The sequence below is a fragment of the Vanessa atalanta genome, chromosome 17 (genome assembly GCF_905147765.1).
Source record: "Vanessa atalanta chromosome 17, ilVanAtal1.2, whole genome shotgun sequence".
Classification (NCBI taxonomy): domain Eukaryota; kingdom Metazoa; phylum Arthropoda; class Insecta; order Lepidoptera; family Nymphalidae; genus Vanessa; species Vanessa atalanta.
In genome coordinates, this window is record NC_061887.1 from 2742421 (window position 1) to 2766693 (window position 24273).

The 24273-nt window shown below is 33.1% G+C and overlaps 2 protein-coding genes across 7 annotated transcripts in view; one reads left to right on the forward strand and one right to left on the reverse strand.

The window, feature by feature from the left end:
• The window catches only part of LOC125070203 (transient receptor potential cation channel trpm), a 277870-nt gene that overhangs the window by 75389 nt on the left and 178208 nt on the right, over nt 1-24273 (forward strand). The gene's annotated exons all lie outside the window — the stretch shown is intronic.
• LOC125070205 (venom carboxylesterase-6-like) lies at nt 10892-14864 on the reverse strand. The gene is made up of 3 exons (XM_047679964.1): nt 14615-14864; nt 11938-13181; nt 10892-11598 (listed from the first exon to the last, which is right to left on the reverse strand). Exons 1-3 carry the CDS (start codon nt 14783-14785, stop codon nt 11334-11336), a joined length of 1680 nt encoding a protein of 559 aa, XP_047535920.1. The 5' UTR covers nt 14786-14864; the 3' UTR covers nt 10892-11333.

Sequence of the window (24273 nt, forward strand, 5' to 3'; positions counted from 1 at the left end):
TACATATTGACTGAATGGCTATATATTGAAGAAAAATAATAAATTATAAGATTAATTTCGTTGGATGTAAGTAATATCCACACAATACAATACTGACCACAGCCTTTTGACAAATATAGTCTACATTCGCCAAAAGGCTCTGTAGAGTAATGTGCGATTAGAAAGATCGTTCCAAAATATGTGAAATATATGTCTTATAATTTTTGTAAATTAATATTTTTTCTATTCAATATGTTTTTGTCGTCGGTACGCAACAGGTTCCTTCAAATCGATACAGGATTGGAAATGCCGCTAACCGTACAAAAATATCCATTGTCAGGTAAAACCTATATCTATACGAAAACAGGTATGCCGTGTTGTATGTAGTACCACGTAAATTGTAGCTTATAATACTATCTATAACTTTCGATTAAATCAATACACGTAAGAGGTATCTGTATATCTATTTGGGTGGTAACCAAATACGCTTAGGCATTGTCACAGTGCAAGTCTGCTATGATAACAGATTGTTTTATAAGGTTAGATAGGTAATGATTAATAAAAAACTTCTCAATTGTTTTGCTAATTCGTATATTATATATATTCCAGTAATTGCTACAAGAATATGAGTTGTTGCATCAATTGTCTAAATTTACAGCGTATTAGACTTATATAATATCGTTTTGAAGAACGACACTACAATAACTATTGGATAACAGAATAGTAATGAACAGAGGATGAATTGATCACCTCACATCCATGTGAATGTAGTGAAAGGGCCAAGCCACATATTTCGACTAAGGAGTATATTTTGTGAAGAGGCCTTGTAGAGTTGAGGCGTGTAGAGTTCGAAGCTTGGCTCTACATTAGATAACTTTTTGACAGTGCGAGACACATGGTCTTGGCAAATTTAACATGAAAATGTTTTTGGTGGGATATTATTTACAAAATCCTTTTCCTTACTACCCTGAGCCGAGATGGTCCAGTAGCTTCATCATTACTGACATTTTAAGGCAAGACATTCACTGAGGTTTCATGTGCTTAATTAGTATTTAATATTCATCTCTTGATTTCTACTCTAATTCTACTACTAAATTGCCATTTAATCGCACTTTTCGTTTCCGTTTAGCCGTTTTCTAACGCAACGATCCAGTTGCGGTTGGGTTCAAGTCGGATTGGAAAATAGTAGGAGTCGTTCCTATCATTACTGATATAAATAAGTAAAATTGCCCTCAATTACGATCAGGCTGAGTTTTATTTTTGTGAGGAATAGAATCGAAGTTGGATCGGAATAGATTCTGGAACGTATCATAACTGTTATATATTCGTAGAATTTGATCATGCGTCGTGGTGCAACGTGTGCCGCAATGGAACAAGTTCTTGCAATAAGATCCAAACCCGTTTCTTAAGAGAAGAGGAGGCCTTTGTCCAGTAGTGGGATATATACAGGATGTTCCTTTGAAAATTCACCATGAATCACACCGTCTATGGGTGAAAATCGTATGAAATCCTTTTGGTACCTTCATAGCTCTTAATCCGTTCTGACAAACAGACTCAAAGGATGTTTTTGTTTTGTATGTAGTGTTTTTATTTTATTTAACAAAATTACAGCAAAGTTCTCACCTTCGGTAGTTTGAAATAATTTAATTAAACGTAAAGTAAAGGCAAGAGGAGCAAGTAACTCAGGGTCTTATTTCAAACTACTGGGTCAAGTTTCATGACATTTAATAACTATTAGAGATCGATTTGAACGTATTCCATGATCTATGTTTGTTTTAGAAAATTACATATTTAACACACACGTGATGTTATTTTAAATCATCGTTTGATTATTGTAAGTTACACCGATCCCGTCATAATCCCATCCCACGCTACACTGGCGTATACCTAAATCCTTGGTTTCACGGGATTGCGATTCATATTCATGTTAAAGCTTCGAGTCTTAAATTGTTATTTTACAAATGATGCTGTACGCCATTTTATATTAAATGTAATAAAATAATATAAAGTTTGATTTTATCTTTTTAGAAGAGTTACTTACATAGTTAACAAAGTCCCAGCCGTGACTGTCTGTTTTTCTGAAACTAGCAAACGGATTTTCATACGGTTTTCATCAATAAACGCAGTCGAATAGGATGATGATTTTTAATTATACCTAAAAACATGACTGTGTCATACAATAGAGTTATATCTGATGTATTACGATATAAAAGATTTATGTACCCTTTTTCTACCCATGCAAAGCCGGGACAGGTCACAAGTATAATGAGTCTCCTAGGATAAAGAATACAAATATTAAGACTTATAAAGGTTGAAACACTAAGACTTAATATCACAAAAGCGCCTAATACAGAATTAGTAAGTTATAGTAAAATCTGCGAACTGAACATTAACTTTTTTACTAAATAAAAACGCGCACGAAGTCGCGGGCACTGCTGTTGTATGATATATTACAAAATAAGTTTTGTGTAGACCCATGCAAAGCTAGGACTGGTGGCAAGTATAATATATAACTCTCCTAGGTACAAAGATTATAGTCTTTTTGCTTTTATAAAGGTTAAAACATTAATTTATTGATAGCCTAGTATTGTTTTTTTATGTTATATGGGGCAAACGAGCAGGAGGCTCATCTGATGGAAAGTGATTATATAAAATAAACATTGATTTGATATGATTTTATTATGAACTTTCTTTTGGATCTCCCGAAAAGTTAAGAAAACATTCTTTGCGCATCTCTGGTCGAGATATAGATAATTAGACAAATCGGAGTCGTTTGTTACTTAGGACGAGAATCGGCTTGATTTTATTTTTATTTTAACACGTATAACGTACAGAAAGAAAACGTTAATAAATATATAAAAGAAAATTAATTATGAATGGCATGATTATCCCTTAAAATATACTCCCAGCACAACCAAAGAGGAAGGAAAAAAGGAAAATAATTCAGACAGCAAATAAGAGAATTTTAAATATTTAAATATCACCAGAAGATTTAAATATCACCCGCACCACCTAGATGTCCGAAAATCCACAACAGCGCGATTTTTAAAACATTTTCTGCCTCGCACAACCACTCTGTGGAACCAGCTTCCGCCGGCGGTTTTTCCGAACCGATACGACTTGGAAACCTTCAAGAAACGAGCGTACTCTTTCCTAAAAGGCCGGCAATGCACCTGCAAGCCCCCCGGTGTTGCAGATGTCAATGGGCGGTGGTAGTCACTTTCCATCAGGTCTCCTGCTCGTTTGCCACCTCTGACATAAAAAAAAGAGAGGTTGACTCGTATACATACATGTCAATATATTTTTACTAAGTAATGTTCGCGCAGTGGTCGATATTCCATAGTCTTTATTGACTTGTAAAATAACTAATTTGTATGTATTGTGCATTATTTTAATCTCCTCTTCTATACGATTTTTTTCAATGATCGTCGTCGTCGTCGTCGTCCTCGTCAGTAAAGCGTCGGTTGACAAACAGCTGTCCTTGCCTATTTGAATATAAATAATTCCAAATTTGTTTATCGAAGATATATTAATTGTCGTAATTTCGTCACGTCCGCTCTTTAATGGTTAGTTGGAATCGAGGTATCTTCATTAGTTATAGCATTATAATAGATTTGAATTAATAATAAATAATAAAGTAACAGATCAATTAATAATAAAAGTAACGCTTTATTTAAATCGATATTGAAAATAGTCAAATACTTTTTTTTTAATTTATTATGTTAAACTTTACCGTCAATTAGTACCAAAGAACGATGTGATCCAATATTAATAAAAAAAATATAACTTAGACAGATTTCGAACGTCCCACTTGATGGTTGAGTGATTAAATGCGATTCGATATTACGCTCAGGAAAATGTTTTTGCAAGTGATTTTATCCAATCTGAATAAACTAAAAATATCAAGTAACAAATTTAGGATGAAGATGAGAGGATTACGTTCATACGAACGAATAGTTTGTTATAAAAATAACTATTTATGATGTTCTAAGTAAAGTACATAATCAGACAAAAATAATAATTTAATTAATTTCATTATAGCATCAAATCCGTAACTTAAATTAAAACGATCCATTGAGATATACCTTATTTTGTACTATTATTTATATAATTAATCAACACAGTGAAGTAACACTGGCATTTGACATTTTGGGAATACTAATTTCGTCCATAAAAATCTGTTTTTTAATCATTTGTCAATTATTCATTTTTATTTTGTGTCTGCTCATTCGTTTCATTTTTCGGTTACTTATGAATATATATCTATAAAAAAAGGCAATGTCAAAACACCTTATACCTTTTGGTCTGCTTCATTTTTAAAAGCATATTTCACTAGTAGAAGATTCACCTGCGACACCTGCAATACCACAGGGCTTGCCGATGTGTTTCCTTCCTATAAGAGTAGACTCTTTTCTTAAAGGTTACCAAGTTGTATCAGTTTGGAAAAACTGTCGGTGAACGATACCACAGAGTGGTTGTGCGAGGCAGAAAAATCCGTAAAAATCGCGCTGTTGTGAAATTACGGACATCGAAGTGTTATCGATTCAATTTGAAATTCTGAATTGTTCTGTTTGTCAACCAATCTTTTAGGGGGTAGACATTGACGAGTAGAAAATAAATGTTCAAAACATGCAAAATCATATTTTATACAGTATGATTTCTCTGCGTCTGTAATAGTTTTCATTTGTTTGAGAATCTCATTTTATTTGAATTTTGCGTTTGGTAAGTGGCCATTTTGCATTCGGGTTGCGTGATTCACACCCAAATCAGATTTGCTTTCAATAGGATTTGAGCTTCTCCGCCTTATTATCATAATGCTCTTCAAACACTTCTATTCGTAAACTATTTTCTTTGGCTTCTATCGTTTTGTATTTTGGTAAATAGTTATCACTGCTTGATCCGGAATTTCAAACCAATAAGATCTCATCATTGTTCTTGGAAATTACATTGCTGTATTCATAGATTCGTATTGTGCCGAAAATAGTTCGAGGATTTTCCAATGGATTTTAAAGCTAAGGAAATGCGTATTTATATTTGTTGTAACTCTAAATAATTAGATAACCTTTCGAAAAAGCTAGTCTTTCAAAATAGTGACGAGAATGTCAATTAAAATATTTGAAGACTATCAGGTCAATTGTATTCTCTAATCGTCTCTAGATCTGCTTAGTCTTGTTGTGTTCCGGTTTGAAGAGAAGGGATACAATTGCTCTCTCAGAGTTATTACGAGGGACATAATATCTCAGTTCGTATGGTTGGTGGCGTATTGACGATGCAAGGAATGGTTAAATTATTTTACAGCGCCAATATATCTGGACTGTGGTTACCTCTTACCATTAGGTGACCCAAATGCCTACCACCTACGCTATAAAAATATTTTTACATTTATAACTATGAAATATGTACAATTATTAAGTATCTATTTACTTCCTATATTTCATAACTGAATATAAACATTAACTAAAACTAATTCATTAATTGACTGATTTAATACGAAATATAATTTATTTTTAAATATGATCATTTCTGTGATTCCAATATTGGGTTTAAGCCGGTTCAGTTCAGGCGTCGGTTTGTCTCCCGTAAACAATATTTAAATATAGACGAAGATATAACCACGAGGCTACATTATATGTTTGAGCAGAACATATATTTGCGTCAACGGAATTTATGGAACAGTAACATTTGATTTATAGACAAAGCAAGTCATACTTTTGTGATTGGATACAGAATTTGTAAAGTTTTACTAACAAACCGCTTATCAGATACGAGTCGCATTGTCAGTGTAAAGAATGTTATATGTTTCTAACAGTGCAAAATATGTTAGTGCGGTTTCAATGTGACCTATATGTCTAATCTTAATGTTTATTACTATAATATTTATGTTACCGCCACTTTCTGAATCGCTGTTCAGCGTAAAATAGATCCGATTGGTCGATATCTGTCGATAGCGCTACAGTCGTCCAATGAGCGTTCAGTATTTAATAGTATTAGTAAATCAGTCTTCATCATTCTTCTGTTGATATTTAGTGCGTATATATCGTGATAATTGATAACTACTAACGGTTTAAAAGAATCCGGTCCATTGAAGAAATTTTAAGGCCAGCGCCCTGCTTAAAATTACAGCAAGGTCCTTGCTCAGTGTGCTGCTAAATAACGAAATGAGGGTCTTATGCAAATTTTCAGTCTATGTCTAATACCTTTTTTTAGCGAGGATATAAATTTTTATGTAATTCATAGGTGGACGTAAAATGGGCCATCTGATGTCAAGTGGTCACCATCGACATTGGCGCTGTAAGAAATATTAACCATTCCATACATTGCCAATGAGCCACCGACCTTGGGAGCTAAAATGTTATGTCTTGTATTTACACTGGATAACCTTTAAAACGGAACATCAAATTTATTGTATTAAGTATTGCCGTTTGGCGTCAAAACATCTGATGAGTGTGTGGTCCGACTTAGAGACCCAGATATACGGCATTTTTTATTGACTATATATAATATATAGTTTAAGGCGGGTGTCAAACTTGACGCAATTTTATACTGACAAAATTAACTTAATAAGGAAAAAATTGCCCTTTATATACACGAATAATCAAAAATATTTGTCTAGCGTAACTTGGGTTTCATTATTCGTAGCATGATTGCACAGTTCCAGTGAAATCCCAGACGGTGGCAACATAAACAACGCTTACGGAACAACTTTTTTCATTTGTAGCGGTAGAGAAAGAATTGTTTCAAATAATATTATTTCTATCGAATATCGTGGTTACATCTGTTCGGCTAACAGCTTTGTAGTTTAATGTATAAGTATTATGTATTCAGGCTGTACTAAAGCTTTGTGAATTTCGTGTTTATCTAGAACCAACGATTCGCACAGTAATTTATTAGTAAAGAAAATTGTGTGATATAAATATAATTATACCCCTAAATATAATTAACAAAAAAGAAGAGGTGTCGCGGTACACGGAGAGTCTGCACATGTGACCTTAAAATAATTTTACAATTGAATTTTTAGTTCAAAAGGTTGTTGGCGCATGGGTCTTGTATGGAATGGTTAATATTGCCTATATCGCCGATGCAACCAGCTTTTTTACGATTTTTACCAAAATTTTCTTTATTGTGCTATAAAATAAGTTCGCTTCGAACATGGAGGAGAAGATTACGAAATAATACGAAAAATATTTCGTATTTTCTTTGTCCATTTTCACAGGACTCCATAAACCCTTACGTTTTAAATTACTACGCACCTTCGGCTTACCTGGTTCATCTCGTGCCTTCTAACATATAACTGAAATGATACCTTATTATAAAAGCAATAAGTGCTAAATTGATTTGATAGATTTATTACATATACGTGTAAAGATGTTCGACTGTTGAAGGGTAAAGGGCTACTTGGAGACTACTACATCTTGATAATTTGTCTCCGATGAAACTTTATTATATCGATTCTGCAGTTCTTTGCTTAAAGGTTGTGTATGACAAAAAAAAAAGTTATACCGTTTAAAAATATATTCTCAAACTTTTCTTTGATTTATTTCGTATATTCTAAAAACGAAATTAAAATCTCTATCAAGTTAATCATTATTTCAATGAATATTGTTAATGCAAATAATAAATTATTTTAAATTTTTGTTTTTGCCTTAATATGTTAATAAACAAATGAAATTGTATTTTTATCTTTTTTTGCAGGTAAGTACATGATATATCTGCTACCTTAATGCTGCCCCGATTTGGTAAGTGATTTAACAGAAAATTGACCATTACAAAAAATAAACGAAGAAGTACTATCGTTGGCATATTAAATCGTGCCTTGACCAGTTTTAACCTTTCTTCGTCTTTCATCAACGTACATCATTCACACGCCATTAAAAATAAATTAGACAATATTTTTTTAAAGTGTCGTAAGAATAATAAAAAGGATACTCGATCCAAGTGGGCTCTGTAAGTACTCTTGAATTGTCACTCAATGATCTGTGCTGTCAGCTCTAAATGAGGATACCATGCTGAAGAATGCCATAATATTTTCTATAGAAGGGAATACACCGGCCCATATAGACTATTATGATTAAAACATATTTAAACAATAAAATTTAAATAATTTTAAAACATACAAGTAAATACAAATAAACACCGTCTCGATCGCAATATCGGGATCTAAACTGTTATGTCCCTTGTAAATACACTGGCCCACTCAATTAAAAAGATCCTCGATGACCCAGGAGTGAAACACGTGATTCTTAACCAATGATTGAAGTTCAAACTTAGGTCGTGTCAAATTTAAAGTCAAATTTCGTGTGTTTAGTTCTTATTTATGATTTACCTCGTTATTGTGTGGAAACCTGCATGTATTAAAGTCAAAGTCACACACACGTGTATCCAACAACCATTGGAGCAACGTGCTGGAATAAGTTTCAAATCTTAAACGTGACAACAGGCTTTTAATCTTTTTGCTCAACATTGAACCTGGAATATAGCAACACAATGTACTGCTCTTTGGTAATGGGCTGATAATAATAAATACTTGAAGCATTGAACTGAAGGTTTAGTCCTAGTAAAAAATGAAGGTTTATATAAAAAAAAAAACTGGATAGAGCAATTATTTACCATTAAATGGACAGTGAGCGACAGATAGCTTCGCGGTTAGCGACCTTTGTAGTGGTTCTGTTTTATTTTTACTCATTCTCCTTACCTATTATGCTATGGAGCAGGTTTTGTGGGGTATCCCGTTTTCTCTGTTTCCAATTCAAGATTAAAAGTCATTGGATATATTCGATTATTTGCCATTGTAGTTAGAATTTAAGCACATACATACTAAGATAGTTAAGATGGCAATTCAGAGATAGGAGGATATAATATTTCGTTTGTAATGTCGATAAAAAAATAATAAAGTATTCATTACACGTTACGTCATATTGAATTAAGGAAAAAACTTCTAAAAAGTACATCCTAAATTTTTCTCTCGAAATATATACGAATATAACATTACATTAACAGCCTGTAAATTTCCCACTGCTGGACTAAAGCTTCCTCTCCTTTTGAGGAGAAGGTTTGGAGCCTATTCCACCACGCTGTTAAAATGCGGGTTGGTGGAATACACATGTGGCAGAATTTCGTTGAAATTAGACACATGCAGGTTTCCTCACGATGTTTTCCTTCACCGCCGAGCACGAGATGAATTATAAACACAAATTAAGCACATGAAAATTCAGTGGTGCTTGCCTGGGTTTGAACCCGAAATCATCGTGAAGCTGCGGTCAACGTCTAGTATATAATATGTATAATAATGCTTCGTATGCTTAGCAATGCCACTTGAAATTTAGTTTGTTAACTATCATCGGATACGACTTGCGTTAATTTTCTCAGTGATCATATGAGTAACAATTCTAATGGACTTCAATTTAAAGGTAAAGATGATGACGTGCTACAGCGCCATCTAGTAGCGAGTTATAACAAAATAGATCGTCCAAACAAATAAAAATGTATCTATGACAAAATACATAAACGAGGCAACTGTCATGGAGAATGATCAAACAATATATCAACAAGTTTATTAGTTGTATGAGATTGTACCTCAATAGGTATACTATAATATAAAGCTATATTGACCACTAGTTGCGCCCGCGACTTCGTGCGCGTTGTATGAATTTAAGTTATTTGGATATTGTAGCGTGATTTTATTTTTATTTTAAAATAAAAGTAGCCTAAGTTACTCCTTATTACATTCGCTATCTGCCAGTGAAAGTCCCGTCGAAATCGTTTCAGCCGCTCCAGATATTAGCCGGAACAAACAGACAGACATACAGAGGAAAATGATATTTTGGAATATGTACCGTGTATACATACATATTCATTTAAAAACGGGTTATTTTAATATTACAAACAGACACTCCAATTTTATTATATGTATAGATTAATTTTCAAGTTATATAGTATTTCTATAACGTCTTTCCTTAATCTTTGTATAATAATAATAGCTCTACTCGATCAAAAGTTGTAACAGGTGGTAAACATATAGCTATCCTCTTCATTGTCCCATCGATCAATCTGTTAAAACGAGACGCAAATATACATGATTGTTTAAGGAATATTACAGAAGCAACTAAATTCGTTGGCAATTTTAAGTGTATTCTGTACAAAAAAAAGATTAGTGTTGTTTGTATCTGGATACGCAATGTTACATACATTACATACATTACATACATATGTAATGTATGTAAACGCAATGTTACATTACAATATCAAAAAAAAATTTTTTTTTTTAGTCCTTTTTATGGAGACTTGTACCGTCAATAAAAAAGTTACCTCGCATTTAATTTATTTTTATTATTAAATTATAAATTATTTAAAAATTTTACAAAGCACTTGTCATACAAATACAAACTTATTGATTTCAAACGTTACTAACATTTTTGGAATACTTGCTTATACGAGATATCGTCAAATCGTTGCATAAAACGAAAATTATGGAAATATAATTACTATGATGTCTCAACAGTGACTAGCCAACTGCGAGATATTATAGAGCTCATTTCTGTGCACAAACACAGGTGCACCCTCATAATCCCATATCATGGCAAACCGTCACGATCGTAGAGCATTCAGGCTCATGACCAATAATTTTACATGATATTTTAGGCACGGAAGTGTAAACACTGTTCTGAATTTGACCCGACCCGGGATTTTAAGCCCAAGATCCATCCAAGGATTAGCAACCAAGCTAGCTAATAGACCATTTGGCAGTAATAATACAGTAATCATACTTGGACAAAGAAAATCGTACCCTTAAAGTAATATGTACTTCAATCGATTTTTGAAAAAAATATCCTTTCATACTTGCACAATAAGAGTCAAATTTATAAAAACTTTTATTTTATACTTTATATTAAAACTTTAAAATATATATACGTAATGGGTATAAAATTGAAAATACTATTTATTGTAAAGAACTTATTCTAATACATACATTTAATTTTTCACTCAGACTATCGTTAAAATGCTCGTAGATATTAAGCAATATAATTCAAATTCCTTATTGTAAATAAAATACAAAAAGTTTACTAAATCTTAAGCGATATGGCGTAATACTGTTAGCACCTTCTCCACTCATCCACGTGTATGTATGTGATTTCACAGCATTCTTTTTAATTGAGTTTTTGGTATGAAATCGTTCCTTTTATTTTTTTATCTGATATATTATATATTTATAGCTTAATACAAAAACAATATACAAGTTACACTTTCTCCTGATATGTAAAAAATCCTTAGTTAAAAAATATTTAACGGTACTTTCTTGTCACTTATAAAGAAGTATTTGCCTTCCAAAAATATTTCTTTTAAATTATAATATGTAATTAAAAAAGTGATACTACAATATGTGTGATTAATGTCAGTATTCCAAAACTTAACAGATTATTCGCCGAAGATACAGGTCTCGGAGGTTGATAATATTCATCAAATAATTTGTGCCAAAAGTCTGTACGTTCACTATTGCGATTGCCCAGTCCTTCTTCCTTGTAAACTATAATGTCGGTTTGAACTTCCCCGCCGCTCAAGTACAACAAGTTGAAACTGTTCTGCATAGGTCTCCATTCCACGCTGTTTGTTGGTTGAGGTATCCTTAAAGATGAAAAACAAAAGTCAGAAGTTATATAGTACATAGTTTCAGTTTTCATAGTTTAGTTTCAAAATTTTATGATGATCGATTGAGTAGTTGTAAAAGCGTAACAAGCTGACTTAAGACTTTTAGATATAAATGAAAAATTATTCCGAAGAATTGACTGCCATTAACGTCCGCGTCAACGCGGGCTTCGGGCAAACTTTCGGGTTATGAGGCCACAGCGGCTTACACTCATACTTAATAACATAAACCACGCTTATTTTACCAATGTTACATAAGTCTAAATTTATTGTCGAGAAATAGTTTCGGTATTGTTTTTATTTTTTAAATTAACTTACCCCGTTTGAACAAAATGCACTGTTCGATCAATGATCGATGTTTTTGCTGTTTTTGGTTCTAAATCGTAATTAAACAGATGATTCAGAATACCACCGTGCCTCACGCCTGTCAAGGGTATTTGAGGATACGCCCAGTCAGAGTTCTTTGCACCTCTAAATGCAAATTCAAACATTCTTACTTCAGATTTCGAAGTTCGAGCTCTTTCTATTGCTCCTCTTGTAACTGGTACTAGTATTAAAACGTCGCCTTGGAAGTCTAAGAAATCTTCAATAGTTTCCATATTAACCTGGCGTTGTTTGAAATAGAATTCACGAATAATCTTGCTTACGTTTAATCTATCATTTCTAGTCTTAAACGCAAGATCTGCCGTTAAAAAGTCCTCAAAGCTACTATCCATTTTTTCAAGCCAGTTATTGTGAGCTGCTTCTTTAGCACGCATCGTACCTTCCCTGTCTGTGAAACCAGCTACATAAGGTATATCAGTATAGTTACCAGATCTGAGTATGTTAATTGGAGCATCAGAAAGAAATGTTCCATTTGGATTCAATTTAGCGTTTTCAATACAGGGCGCAAATAATGGCGTATTGTTATAAAATTCGAATTCGTTTAGTACGCTGGATAGTACATTTATGTCGGTCGTAGAAAGCAATTTCGCTAATTCAGTGGGGTTTTTGCCAGTATATTCCAATTTTGCTCCGAATTTTTGTGCGTAACCTATAGGATCATACGCCATTGCCCATGGAGCCAATGCTGAACCACTGAGTACCATGGCATTATGTACCAAGTCTCGAGATAATGGCGACAAAGTGATCAAATCTACCATAGCTGCTCCAGATCCATGACCAATTAATGTTACTTTACTGGGATCCCCTCCGAAAGCGGCTATGTTAGATTGAATCCATTTTAATCCATGAATGACGTCTTTCAATCCAGCATTACCAGGTGCTTCTGGAACGCCTAGACATAGAAAACCAAAGATGGATAACCGATAGTTAATAGAAACAACTACTACATCTTTTTCAACTAATTCCTTAAAGGAATACAAAATCTTGCTTGTCGATTGATATTCTTCGCCTTCAAGCCATACTATTACTGGTTTAGGTGTTGTCAGATTCTTTGTGTGAATGTTCAGCACGAGACAGTCTTCAATACCAATAAGTCCTCGTGGAGAAGGTTGAGCGCATATTATGTCACTGCTGACAGCGTGGTATTCGCCAGGATATACAGGTGGATCAGTGGGTGCCTGAAAATAAATAGACAATTTTGAATAAATAGTTACAATCGTGAACCATTTAACCTGTGTATACTAATAACAGTATACCACGTGATCATGATTGTTTGGTTATGTTGAGAAATCAACACTATACTATAATCACTCTGTTTTTTATCTTTTAAATAAACAAGTGACTATCTATCTTATCAAATAACTTCAGATATGTAGAGAACGTTTAATCTTATCGATTTACGGTTTATCATATTTCTTGAAAATTTACCTATAAATGTGTCATTCAGTTATAGTTTAGTGTTACTACTTATGTTTTAAGTTTTTACCATTTACTTTGATACGATTAAACCATAATAGATATATCTATTATTAATATTCTTTATTCAAGTAGGATCATAACAGCACTTTTGAATCGTCATGTTACAGTTTTAAATGAAATGTAAACCTACCACTGGAAAATAGGTCCTACCGAGAATAACCGGCAAGAAACTCAGTAGTTACTCTTTTCTACCATTTTAATTACAGAGTAAATAAATAAATAAATAAATATTGGACAACATCACATACATAACTCTGATCCCAATGTAAGTAGCTAAAGCACTTGTGTTATGGAAAATCAGATGTATGTTAAAAATACACGACAATTTAGTACCTACTACAATACAAAGTTCAATTATTTGATTGTATAAGAAGTTTTCAAGCAATTTGCTAATAGGATGTTATTTAAAATGTTCAAATTAATCAGTGCTATAAACCTGTTTCGGTGATTTCTTCTTTTTATCGGTCTGCCACAAAACTGCACGCGCATAAAAACGTAAAATTCATCTGCATTTAAATTTGAGCATTGTGTTGTTGGGATTACGTTGTAATTTCCTTTAACATAAGATCTATTTGAAGATTAAGTTCAAAGCACGATAAGTATATAAGATTATTATTGGGATCAATTACATGTTATAATTCTCGCTCTGGAATGTAATTCAAGTCACCAATTACCGAAAATTAGTCGGTGTCCAAAATTGAGCTAGGATTTAATAGGTTGTTTTAAACGAATGAAGTCATCAAATTATATATGGGAAGGATCTTAGCGCCACGTTAAACAAGAACAATATAAATATTTTTTATAAAAATGTCATTAATTTGAATACAAACACTCATGGTTTACATTACACTAAAATGATAAATATACTAATAAGACTAATTATTTATTTATCAAAACTTAATTATCTTTACTGAATGATTATCGTATAATAAATGTGTTTTATTTAATTATCGATTTTATTTTTATGAAGCTAAGATTCATTTGAATACATAAGTGTGAAAGACTCTACAATTTAATGTTTAACTATATCTAATCGCGTAGTGTACGTAAACAATAAAAATAAAAAAAAATATTTTTTCGTTTTACGTAAAAATTAACTCTTCATTGTGATATTTCTTAATAACACAATTACCTTGAATCTATTTTCACCCGAGGTCGAACCGCCATAATGAATTCCATAGAATGATATGTAATTTCCATCGGCTACTCGAGATCCTATTATCACACCTTGCCTTATGTTCACCGTTGGCGCGTCTTGCGCGGACGCAGCCGCTATCGCACACAGGCACACAAATAACAACATAACTCACACATGCAAATGGAACCGTGCGCACGTGTTACACGTTTACTGTTCCGCCAAGGACTGAATGGTGAGCACTTTATTCTGAGTGGCTTCGTTGTAGTCATGCAGTTGCGATTAGAAAAAAAATCGAATAAGTATCGATTCGTCACGTGCTCGTGACTTTATTCGTTATATACTTTTAATATAAATAAGTTAATATTGTTTGAATTATTGATATACGTTCACCTTAATTGTGCTTCAACGACAAGTACTCTGTGTTATTTATTACACTTTTATATATTTATTTTCTATGAGCTCGATTAAGTTTAAACGATAAAAGAGTACGGATTTATTCGACTAGTTAGAATATTATTCGCATCGCAACCAAATACTATATGTTGATAACAAATACAGCATTTGCTCACATTTATTGCACTGATATAATATCAATTTGGATATCCTTATCATTACTGAGCCATTTTAGCCTTTATATCACCTTACATGTAGTCTAAGTTATATCATGATTTTTTTTATTATATAGGTAAACGGACGCATAAATGAACTCTGGTGCTGTAAGAAATATTTTAGCATTAACATTATCAGCCTGTAAATTTCCCACTGCTGGGCTGAAGGCCTCCTCTTCCTTTGAGGAGCATATTCCACCACGCTGCTCCAATGCGGGTTTGTGGAATACACATGTGGCAGAATTTCGTTGAAATTAGACACATGCAGGTTTCCTCACAATGTTTTCCTTCACCGCCGAGCACGAGATGAATTATAAACACAAATTAAGCACATGAAAATTTGGTGGTGCCTGCCTGGGTTTGAACCCGAAAGCATCGGTTAAGATGCACGCGTACTAACCAGTGGGCTATCTCGGCAGAAATATTTACCATTCCTTATATAGCCAATGTTCCACCAAGCTTGGGAGCTAAGATGTCATGTCCCTTGTGCCTATTACCCGTTACACTCACTCCCTCAACCTTCAAATCAAGCGAACTTTTGTCGATCCATTGATTTATAATATAAGGTAGGTAATGATATTTTTTATGTATTATATTACTTACTACTAAAATATTGGACATAACAATATTTGAAACAAAAGTCAAATAACATAGACTAATTGATACCACGTTGCTTAGCATAGCCGTCGATTCAGTCACGTCCCTTTGACTAAACAAAGCTGATTATGAACGCTTTCTAAGACATCCGTCCGATTCATTTCGATAATAATCGAAGTCGATGACTACAACAATATTTTATACCTGAGTGTTTGTTATCCTTGGATTCCGGAAAAAGATAGTCGAGTTTTAGTTTAAAACTTACAGTTTCGGTTTTTATTTTTTATTTCACGATTAATCAATCGAGTAATTTGACATCACTAAAATGTTTCTTTCAGCTACTGAGTTTGAAAAAAGCTAAATATTATTCCTAAAATTCATACATGATAAATTGTGAAGTCTTACAGGATTCTAGATGATATAAAAATATATAGCGTAAAAACGTATAGCTAGTCTGTCTTTTAATGTTCGATCGATTTAATTATATTTAAAATATGGAACATATAGCAAGCAACGACTTCAAAGATTATCCTGTAAAGCTATTCTGGAAGAAAAAAAAATTCGAAAGTGACCGTAGTCTACGATCGTTGTCAGGAAGTAATAAGTGACTATACAATTAATTGTACTATTTAAAGAAAACACGCATCATTTGATTATCATATTTAAAGGAAAAACCCACTTACTGAATTTTTTGTCATTTCATTTCGGTGAAATTTACATTCGGAACCGGTGCTCTCGTGAGATTAATTCAATAAATCTATTCTAATAAATCAGTGGACGTTTTCTTTTGTAATGCCTAACTTAAAATACCTACTCTTGAATCATACACAATTATAACAGAAGATAAAGCGACTTTCGAAGAAGGTTTTAATGTATATATAGTAGTATAATATATGGACAAGCAGGACGTCTTACGACCTTTTGATTGTAGTACGTATTTTAATTTTAAAAATAACGTATTATATCGTTTAATCATTTCACACGTGAGGGGAGTTCTTACATAATAGTGATGTCTGTGTTAAAGTAAAAGAATAGAGTACATATTACATATACAACTTCAACTGAGAAAGGCAGTATGAACTTGAAAATTCTTGTCACTTTTGACGTTTTAACTTAGTAAATAAACCGGTTGAATTAAGATTTCGTAGAATGTATTAATTTATCGAATAATATAAATTATCATCACAATATAAATAAATAGAACAATTTCGCTGAAGTTTAATCGTGAGCGGTTTAGGCAGGTGTAGTGTTCTATTACTTCTTGTGAAATTAATATTTTGACCTTGACTTACGTTTGTTTAAACTAAGAGCAGATAGGATGTTTTATCTGCGATACGAGTCATGTTATTAGTCAGAGGAGCTCAACATATTTTCTAACCGTTACCGATGGTGTTTATTGAGTGTGAAAGAGACAAAGCATTCGTTTGATCTGACTGATCGCACAACCGAAACTACGAGTTGATGAAATTTGGACAATAGGTTGATTTTATAACGTAAGAAATTATATAAGATTTTTTGAAATATCAATTTCAAGTGGGGGAAATAGGAGGGATATGTTTATGTATGAATTTGAACCGTATGATGACTTATATTCAAACCAAAGCGTCAGAAGCCGAATAAATAACATTTGACATCGATTTAACCCGATATCATTGTTCGAGAACTTTAATAATCTATGATTATTAATTATGGATTTTCGAAAAAATTGCGTTTTGAACGTCGACGAAGCTGTTATCGAAACTTTGGAAGTGAAATTAATGTGGATATAAATAGTTAAGTATTAATTAAGAACAGTTACTAGTGTACAATATATCTTTAGCAAATCGCTGGAAAATACGTAAATCTTAGGTTTATAATAAATTTTTAAAAGATTTTAATAGACTATTGTAAAGATTTTGGATTCTTTGAACTAAGAGTATGTCGAAGCATGTTTAACTCTAAAGCGATTCAAGTTATGCTAGTCAGAATAGCAAGGATTTTTTTTCTAACCGTACCGACCATGTTTATTTGTGTGAAAGAGACGAAGCATATATCGTGTAATGTTATTATTCCAAGACAATAGTAGAATTTATTATTCATTATTCAATGAGATCGAAATACTTCGTTTAAAATTGTTATATTAGACTGTAATATTATTATTCGACGACCTCCGTGGTCGAGTAGTGTGTACACCGGTTTTCATGGGTACGCTACTCTGAGGTCCCGGGTTCGATTCCCGGCCGAGTCGATGTAGAAAAAGTCCATTAATTTTCTATGTTGTCTTGGGTCTGGGTATTTGTGGTACCGTCGTTACTTCTGATTTTCCATAACACAAGTGCTTTAGCTACTTACATTGGGATCAGAGTAATGTATGTGATGTTGTCCAATATTTATTTATTTATTTATTTATTTATTATTGGCTGAGCGTGTATTTATAATTAACATATTTCAATGATATAAGACTATATATTCGAAATTCAAATAGACATTCAGCATAAAAATTGTATATCTTATAGATATAATTGTATACATTATTCGATGAAATATGATTTCAACTTAGAGGCGTCTATATATTTTTTTAAGTTTATCAGACTGACAAACTTAAAAACGATCGCCAATAGAGATTAGCAGTAAAAAATATAAGTCTTCCTTAATATTGCCAACGCACTCCCAACCTTGGGAAATAAGATGTTATTACGCCTATAGTACGTGCGTACTCACACTTCAAACTAGATCACAACCCTACTAAGTATACAAAACCTTTACCTCAGCTTTAATTTTCATTTGTGTTTCTGTTAATTTAAAAATATAGTTCATAGCAGAAAAGCCCACGGGAACGTGAAAGAACAGTTATATTTTTCTGCCCTGCCTTAAGGCGAAATTGATTGTTTTTTTTTTAACCACTTAACATCTGGTGGCCTGCGCTAGTTAAACGTAACGTAACGCGTTGTGACAATTGATGACTTACGTTATATATATATATATTTTTTTTTGATTGGTTATACCTTAACCTTGTGTAATGTAGGTAACATTACACAAGGTTACACAAGGTCGAGTCTTTGAAGATCCAGCGTTGCTTTTGTTGTGATATATTTCCATCTCGTTCGGTTTTCAGATTACCTTAGCGCTGTTGTTATTGCGAGGCCAGTGAGAGGCGCTACATGATCGGTGTTCGGTGTTGATATAAATAGTATTCCTAAAATAAATTTATCTAATCATTTGAGTAAAAGGTCATGTAGGGCCTACACACTATAACGAGAGAAATTCTCTTGTTGAGAGAAACGGCGCGTTAAGAAATTAGTAAATACCTATTCACCACTAAATGTGGAAAATTATTTACTGATTTTAATTTACTACAAGAAAACAGTCGATACTGAGACAAACATTATCCACAAGGATTATGATGAGGTTTCAGGCATTTAATCTTAAATTAAAATTAAGTTATTATTATTACCGAGATAATTATTAAACAGACATACGAATTGCTGAAAAACATATCCTGTATCAAATGTATGAAAGCCTGATAGGTAAAAATTCTAAATGAATTGTAATGTTGAACTCAGGGTCAATGGCTCACACATGTCTTCATTGAATCGCTTCAGATATCTCGATAAAATACTATTGACTTCCAAACGTTCTTATCATATTCCACATCTAACTCTTATATACTTAACATATTATTGTTGCACAACATGACGCCAGCATTATTGTTCATGACATCCTTCGCTAATTTATTACTAGCGGCAGTTATTCGATTGTCAACTAACTAATGTTAGTAACAAAGAAATGAATGTAACTGGTAGCAAAATATACGCGCGAGAGATAAGTGGACTGTATTAAGATGAATAAAAAGGCTCTTACTTGTGAAGACACTTTCTTCTAGGGAGCGTTGGGTCTTCGTACACTTGATGGACACAAGCGAAATAATGCGTATGTTATTTGTAGGATAGCAGAAGGATTCGTTCGTTACACTAGCTAACTTTTAAGCGCGGCGCACTCACGATACACACGTTGCCGCGGCCCACACGAGAAGGGAAGTACGTCATACAAAATCATACAATGGACAATTATCAACGATTCCATTTATGCAATTTAGGAATTGCTCCATAACTCCAGTTCTCGTCATTTTTCATTAAGCTTAGCTTAAAATCTATTTGGTGGTAGGACTTTGCGGTAGGTACCATATTCCTCATATATTCCACCGTAAACAGCTATAATTGGTATTGTTTAGTTACGCTTCGAAGGGTGAGCGAGCCAGTGTACAGGCACACGGGACAAAACAACTTAGACCGCAAGGTTGGTTGCACATTGGCAATGTAAGGAATGATTAAAAGTTCTTACGGCGCAAATTATGAAAGAATCATATAAAATATAATATATATTTAATATACTTTCAAAAGATCATCTATTACCTTTAACTTTAAGTAACGCTTCAATATGACAACATAGACATATCATTTGTGACATAAAAAAAAAATTGTACTGTTTTACTCCGTAGCAAGTTATGAGAAAGGTTAATTATGTAATAAATTTTGCTTGGCTACAAGGGAGACAGCTGAAAATCAGCAGAGGGATAAAAATCCCTCATAGCCTGAGCTGTCTCCTTTTGACTGCACACAAGTTTTATAGTCATTATATATATTTTTTTTTTTATTATTATATCTTTCTTTGTTTATTTTTGTATATATTTTTTTTTCTTTATATGTGTGTATGTCAATAAATGTTTTTTTTCTTTTTCAAAATATTATAATTCACTCTATTGAACAGCCAGCACGTAGGTATCACGCGTACATCTGAACCAATAATAGCGGACTTAAACCCAGGCAAGCACCACGAAATTCACCGCAATCTTCTACCTAAGAATTTCCTCTTTAGTTTGACCAATTTCATACACATATTATACCCCGTTTTGTATGAAAATGAAATCATTTATCATAAGTAAAGTTTAGGTTTAAAACAATATTATCGTGCACAGATAATTGTTTATCGGTGATAATGTATTGTTTACATGTCATAGTAGTATAAATTTTCTTGGAAGAGAACTAAATGATAAGTCGCATGATACCACATCGCATAAAATCATTTGTAATTTTAAGAATTAATCAAAAATAAAATACGAAATTAAACGTTAATGATTAACGATATACGTGTCTCAGATTGTAAAACATAAAAAGCCAAGTAGAGCACGTGGAGCATTACGGTGAAGCAACTAAAGCGATTACATCTTAATATATATAGTCGGTCGTACTTACCATCAGGCAACCCATTTGCTTGTCTGCCTACCTATGTTATATATTAAAAAAAAAACATGTCAATGTTCAGCCAATGTTCTGCCATTATTCTGCCAACAATGGAATCAGATGCTACGTTCCTTCTGTAATTACACCGACTCCCTCACCTTTTAAACTGAAACACAACAATGTAAAAGTATTGTTGTTTGGCGGCAGAATAGCTGTAATTTTACTTTCAGTCAAGGTATATTTGTTCTCGCAGTGACCTAGTTCAGTGAATCATTGTGTGGTCGTGTTTCATTCAGGTGGTGTGTTTTTGTTTCCACTTATAATTTAATATTCATGTGGGCGAAGTTTTATAATAACATGCGGATGAATAATAGATTCGAATTAATTACTTGTTTATAATGTTATCACTTCAAACGTATATTATACGTTTTTCCGCTTTTCATTTATTATTCAAACGGACTCTAACTTCATGAAAATGTATGACATAGTACGCCAACACGTAGGAGCCTTAGTATTTTTGTCTATTTTAAATACATTCGCTTTACATTAACAGCCCGTAAATTGCCCACTGCTGGGCTAAGGCCTCCTCTACCTTTGAGGAGAAGGTTTGGAGCATATTCCACCACGCTGCTCCAATGCGGCTTGGTGGATATACATGTGGCAGAATTTCGTTGAAATTAGACACATTATGATGTTTTCCTTCACCGCCGAGCACGAAATGAATTATAAACACAAATTAAGCACATGAAAATCCAGTGTAATAAATTTCATCAAATCTAATGGATTAGTCGTGGAAGCGTAACAAACAGACAGAGTTACTACCACATTTATAATTTCAAAGAAATAAATAAATTTGACGGTTTAAAAATAAACAATCAAATTATTAATAACATATTAAAAAATATATTTTCTTTCGAGTAACTCAGTCAACTCGTGTGTATGTATTATCTACGTCAGTGCAATATGTATAATCGGATGTTTTATCAAACGCCTTAACAAGGAGAGTCCATAGAGGTCTAGCTGATTAAAATTTTACAGGTTGGCGAAAATGACAAAATTATTATTATTCTTTTTCAAATGTCGCCAAATCATTTAACCGTCTGGTTAATTGTGTTTTAAGGTACATGCTTGATCTAGCGTAACTTTGGAAATGAAAATAATTTTATTGAATTTATATTACCATTGCAGACTCTGTTAAATAATCTTTCTGATCGTAATTGAGATTATATTTCAGAATACCACTACTCGCACTAGTAACATGTATTTGAGGTTACGCCCAAACCGAGTAATTTATGCCTCTGAATGCAAGCATCCGTAAAATAGCGTCAGTCTAGATAGTCACTATAAACAGTAGTTACACTTGCATTGTAACTTTTCGTACAAAATCGGACAGTTCCTATCAATTTAGTGTTAAAAATCATGGTGATGTTTTCCTTGCAATAATCAATGTTTCTAATTGAAGCTGGCAACGCATCAGATTTTAAAGTGGCTGATCGTTTTGTAACCGGTTTTGGCATGTAGGTACGATCATATTTTTTATTGCTATATCTATCGATTCTATGTTAATAGTGTCTTGAGCCGAGATGGCCCAGTGGTTAGAACGCGTGCATCTTAACCGATGATTTCGGGTTCAAACCCAGGCAGGCACCACTGAATTTTCATGTGCTTAATTTGTGTTTATAATTCATCTCGTGCTCGGCGGTGAAGGAAAACATCGTGAGGAAACCTTCATGTGTCTAATTTCAACGAAATTCTGCAGCAGCGTGGTGGAATATGCTCCAAACCTTCTCCTCAAAGGGAGAGGAGGCCTTTAGCCCAACAGTGGGAAAATTTACAGGCTGCTAATGCTAAAAAAAAAAATAGTGTCTTGTCAAATATATATTTTTTATATATAAAATAGATTGCGGACGGGCAAATGGGCCACTTGGTGGTAAGTGGCCACCACCGTATATACATTGGCACTGTAAGAAATGTTAACCATTCCTTTCAAACCGGAACACAACCATGCTATGTGTTGCTATTTATCGGTAGAGGATAATTTTAATGCAAAATTATTTTCTTGAATGTGAAATGTAAATATGTTTTATTCAATAATAATTTTCATATAATCGTTATTAAAATATGTATATAACGATCGCTTCAAATAATAACATGATCAACACGGATTAATAAAATATAGTAATTGATTTTTGTCCGTAAATAAATTAATTTTGTTGAAGCGGCGACGTGTTAAAATACCTTAATATGAATACTTATATTTATTGTATGTAAATACATCTAGCATAAGATAGTTAGGTTTGATTTGACACTATAAATAATTTCACGTTTTATTTTGTATCAGTAGATCGAGCTTCGTAATTTAAAACGGAAGATGACTAATATGAAAATTCTTTCTTTCTAAAAATAAGGTAAAGTCGTGAAACATGGACAAAGTTTGATGGTGACGCGTGTTAAAATATTACTTATGTTGGGGATTATAAGTCAATCCTAATCTAATGGCTGGTTGAACTGGACATTGTTCTCATCCACGATGGTAACCCCTTAATCATGACTGATTCTACTTTTGCTGTGGTGGTGGGGTAATACAGAGAAAAATCTTTCTGAATTTCTTGTCAAAATTTTATGCAAAAAAACTATTCATGATCGAGGGGCGCTTCGAATTGTTGGTAGCTTAAAAGAAGTACTAGAACATGCACAATCTATATATATGTCGGAGAAGCAGGATGCCGAACAGTTGGGTTCGGGGATTGATCCGACATTTGTAAGACTATGTGGGCGTTCAATGGAGATATTCATAAAATAAAACGTATTTAATATCGTCTAATGCTGGAAATGCTTTAATGTTTTTCAAAATATACCATTACATATAGACATGTGGGATGAGAATTCATAGATTTCTATTATCTTCCATACAATAAATGGGCACTTAATGGTCTACTATTCGCTTGGCGTTCACCCAAAACACTGCAATTGAAGCTCTCACAAATTCCCATTTGGTCGAAAATACTTTTTTCTTCTCATATAACTCTTCATAGTAAAGTGTTAAATGAATACGAGATACGATCGTTCTACATTATTCGTCTTAGATTTTAGTAAATTTTAAACCAGTTTATTTATATATTTAACAAAGCGATAGAGATTTGTCCAATCTTTTGGAATTTTCCTCAATTACCCTCTCGTCGATTGAATATCTTAGATGGCTGCAAAAATGTCAGCTGTACAGCGTAAT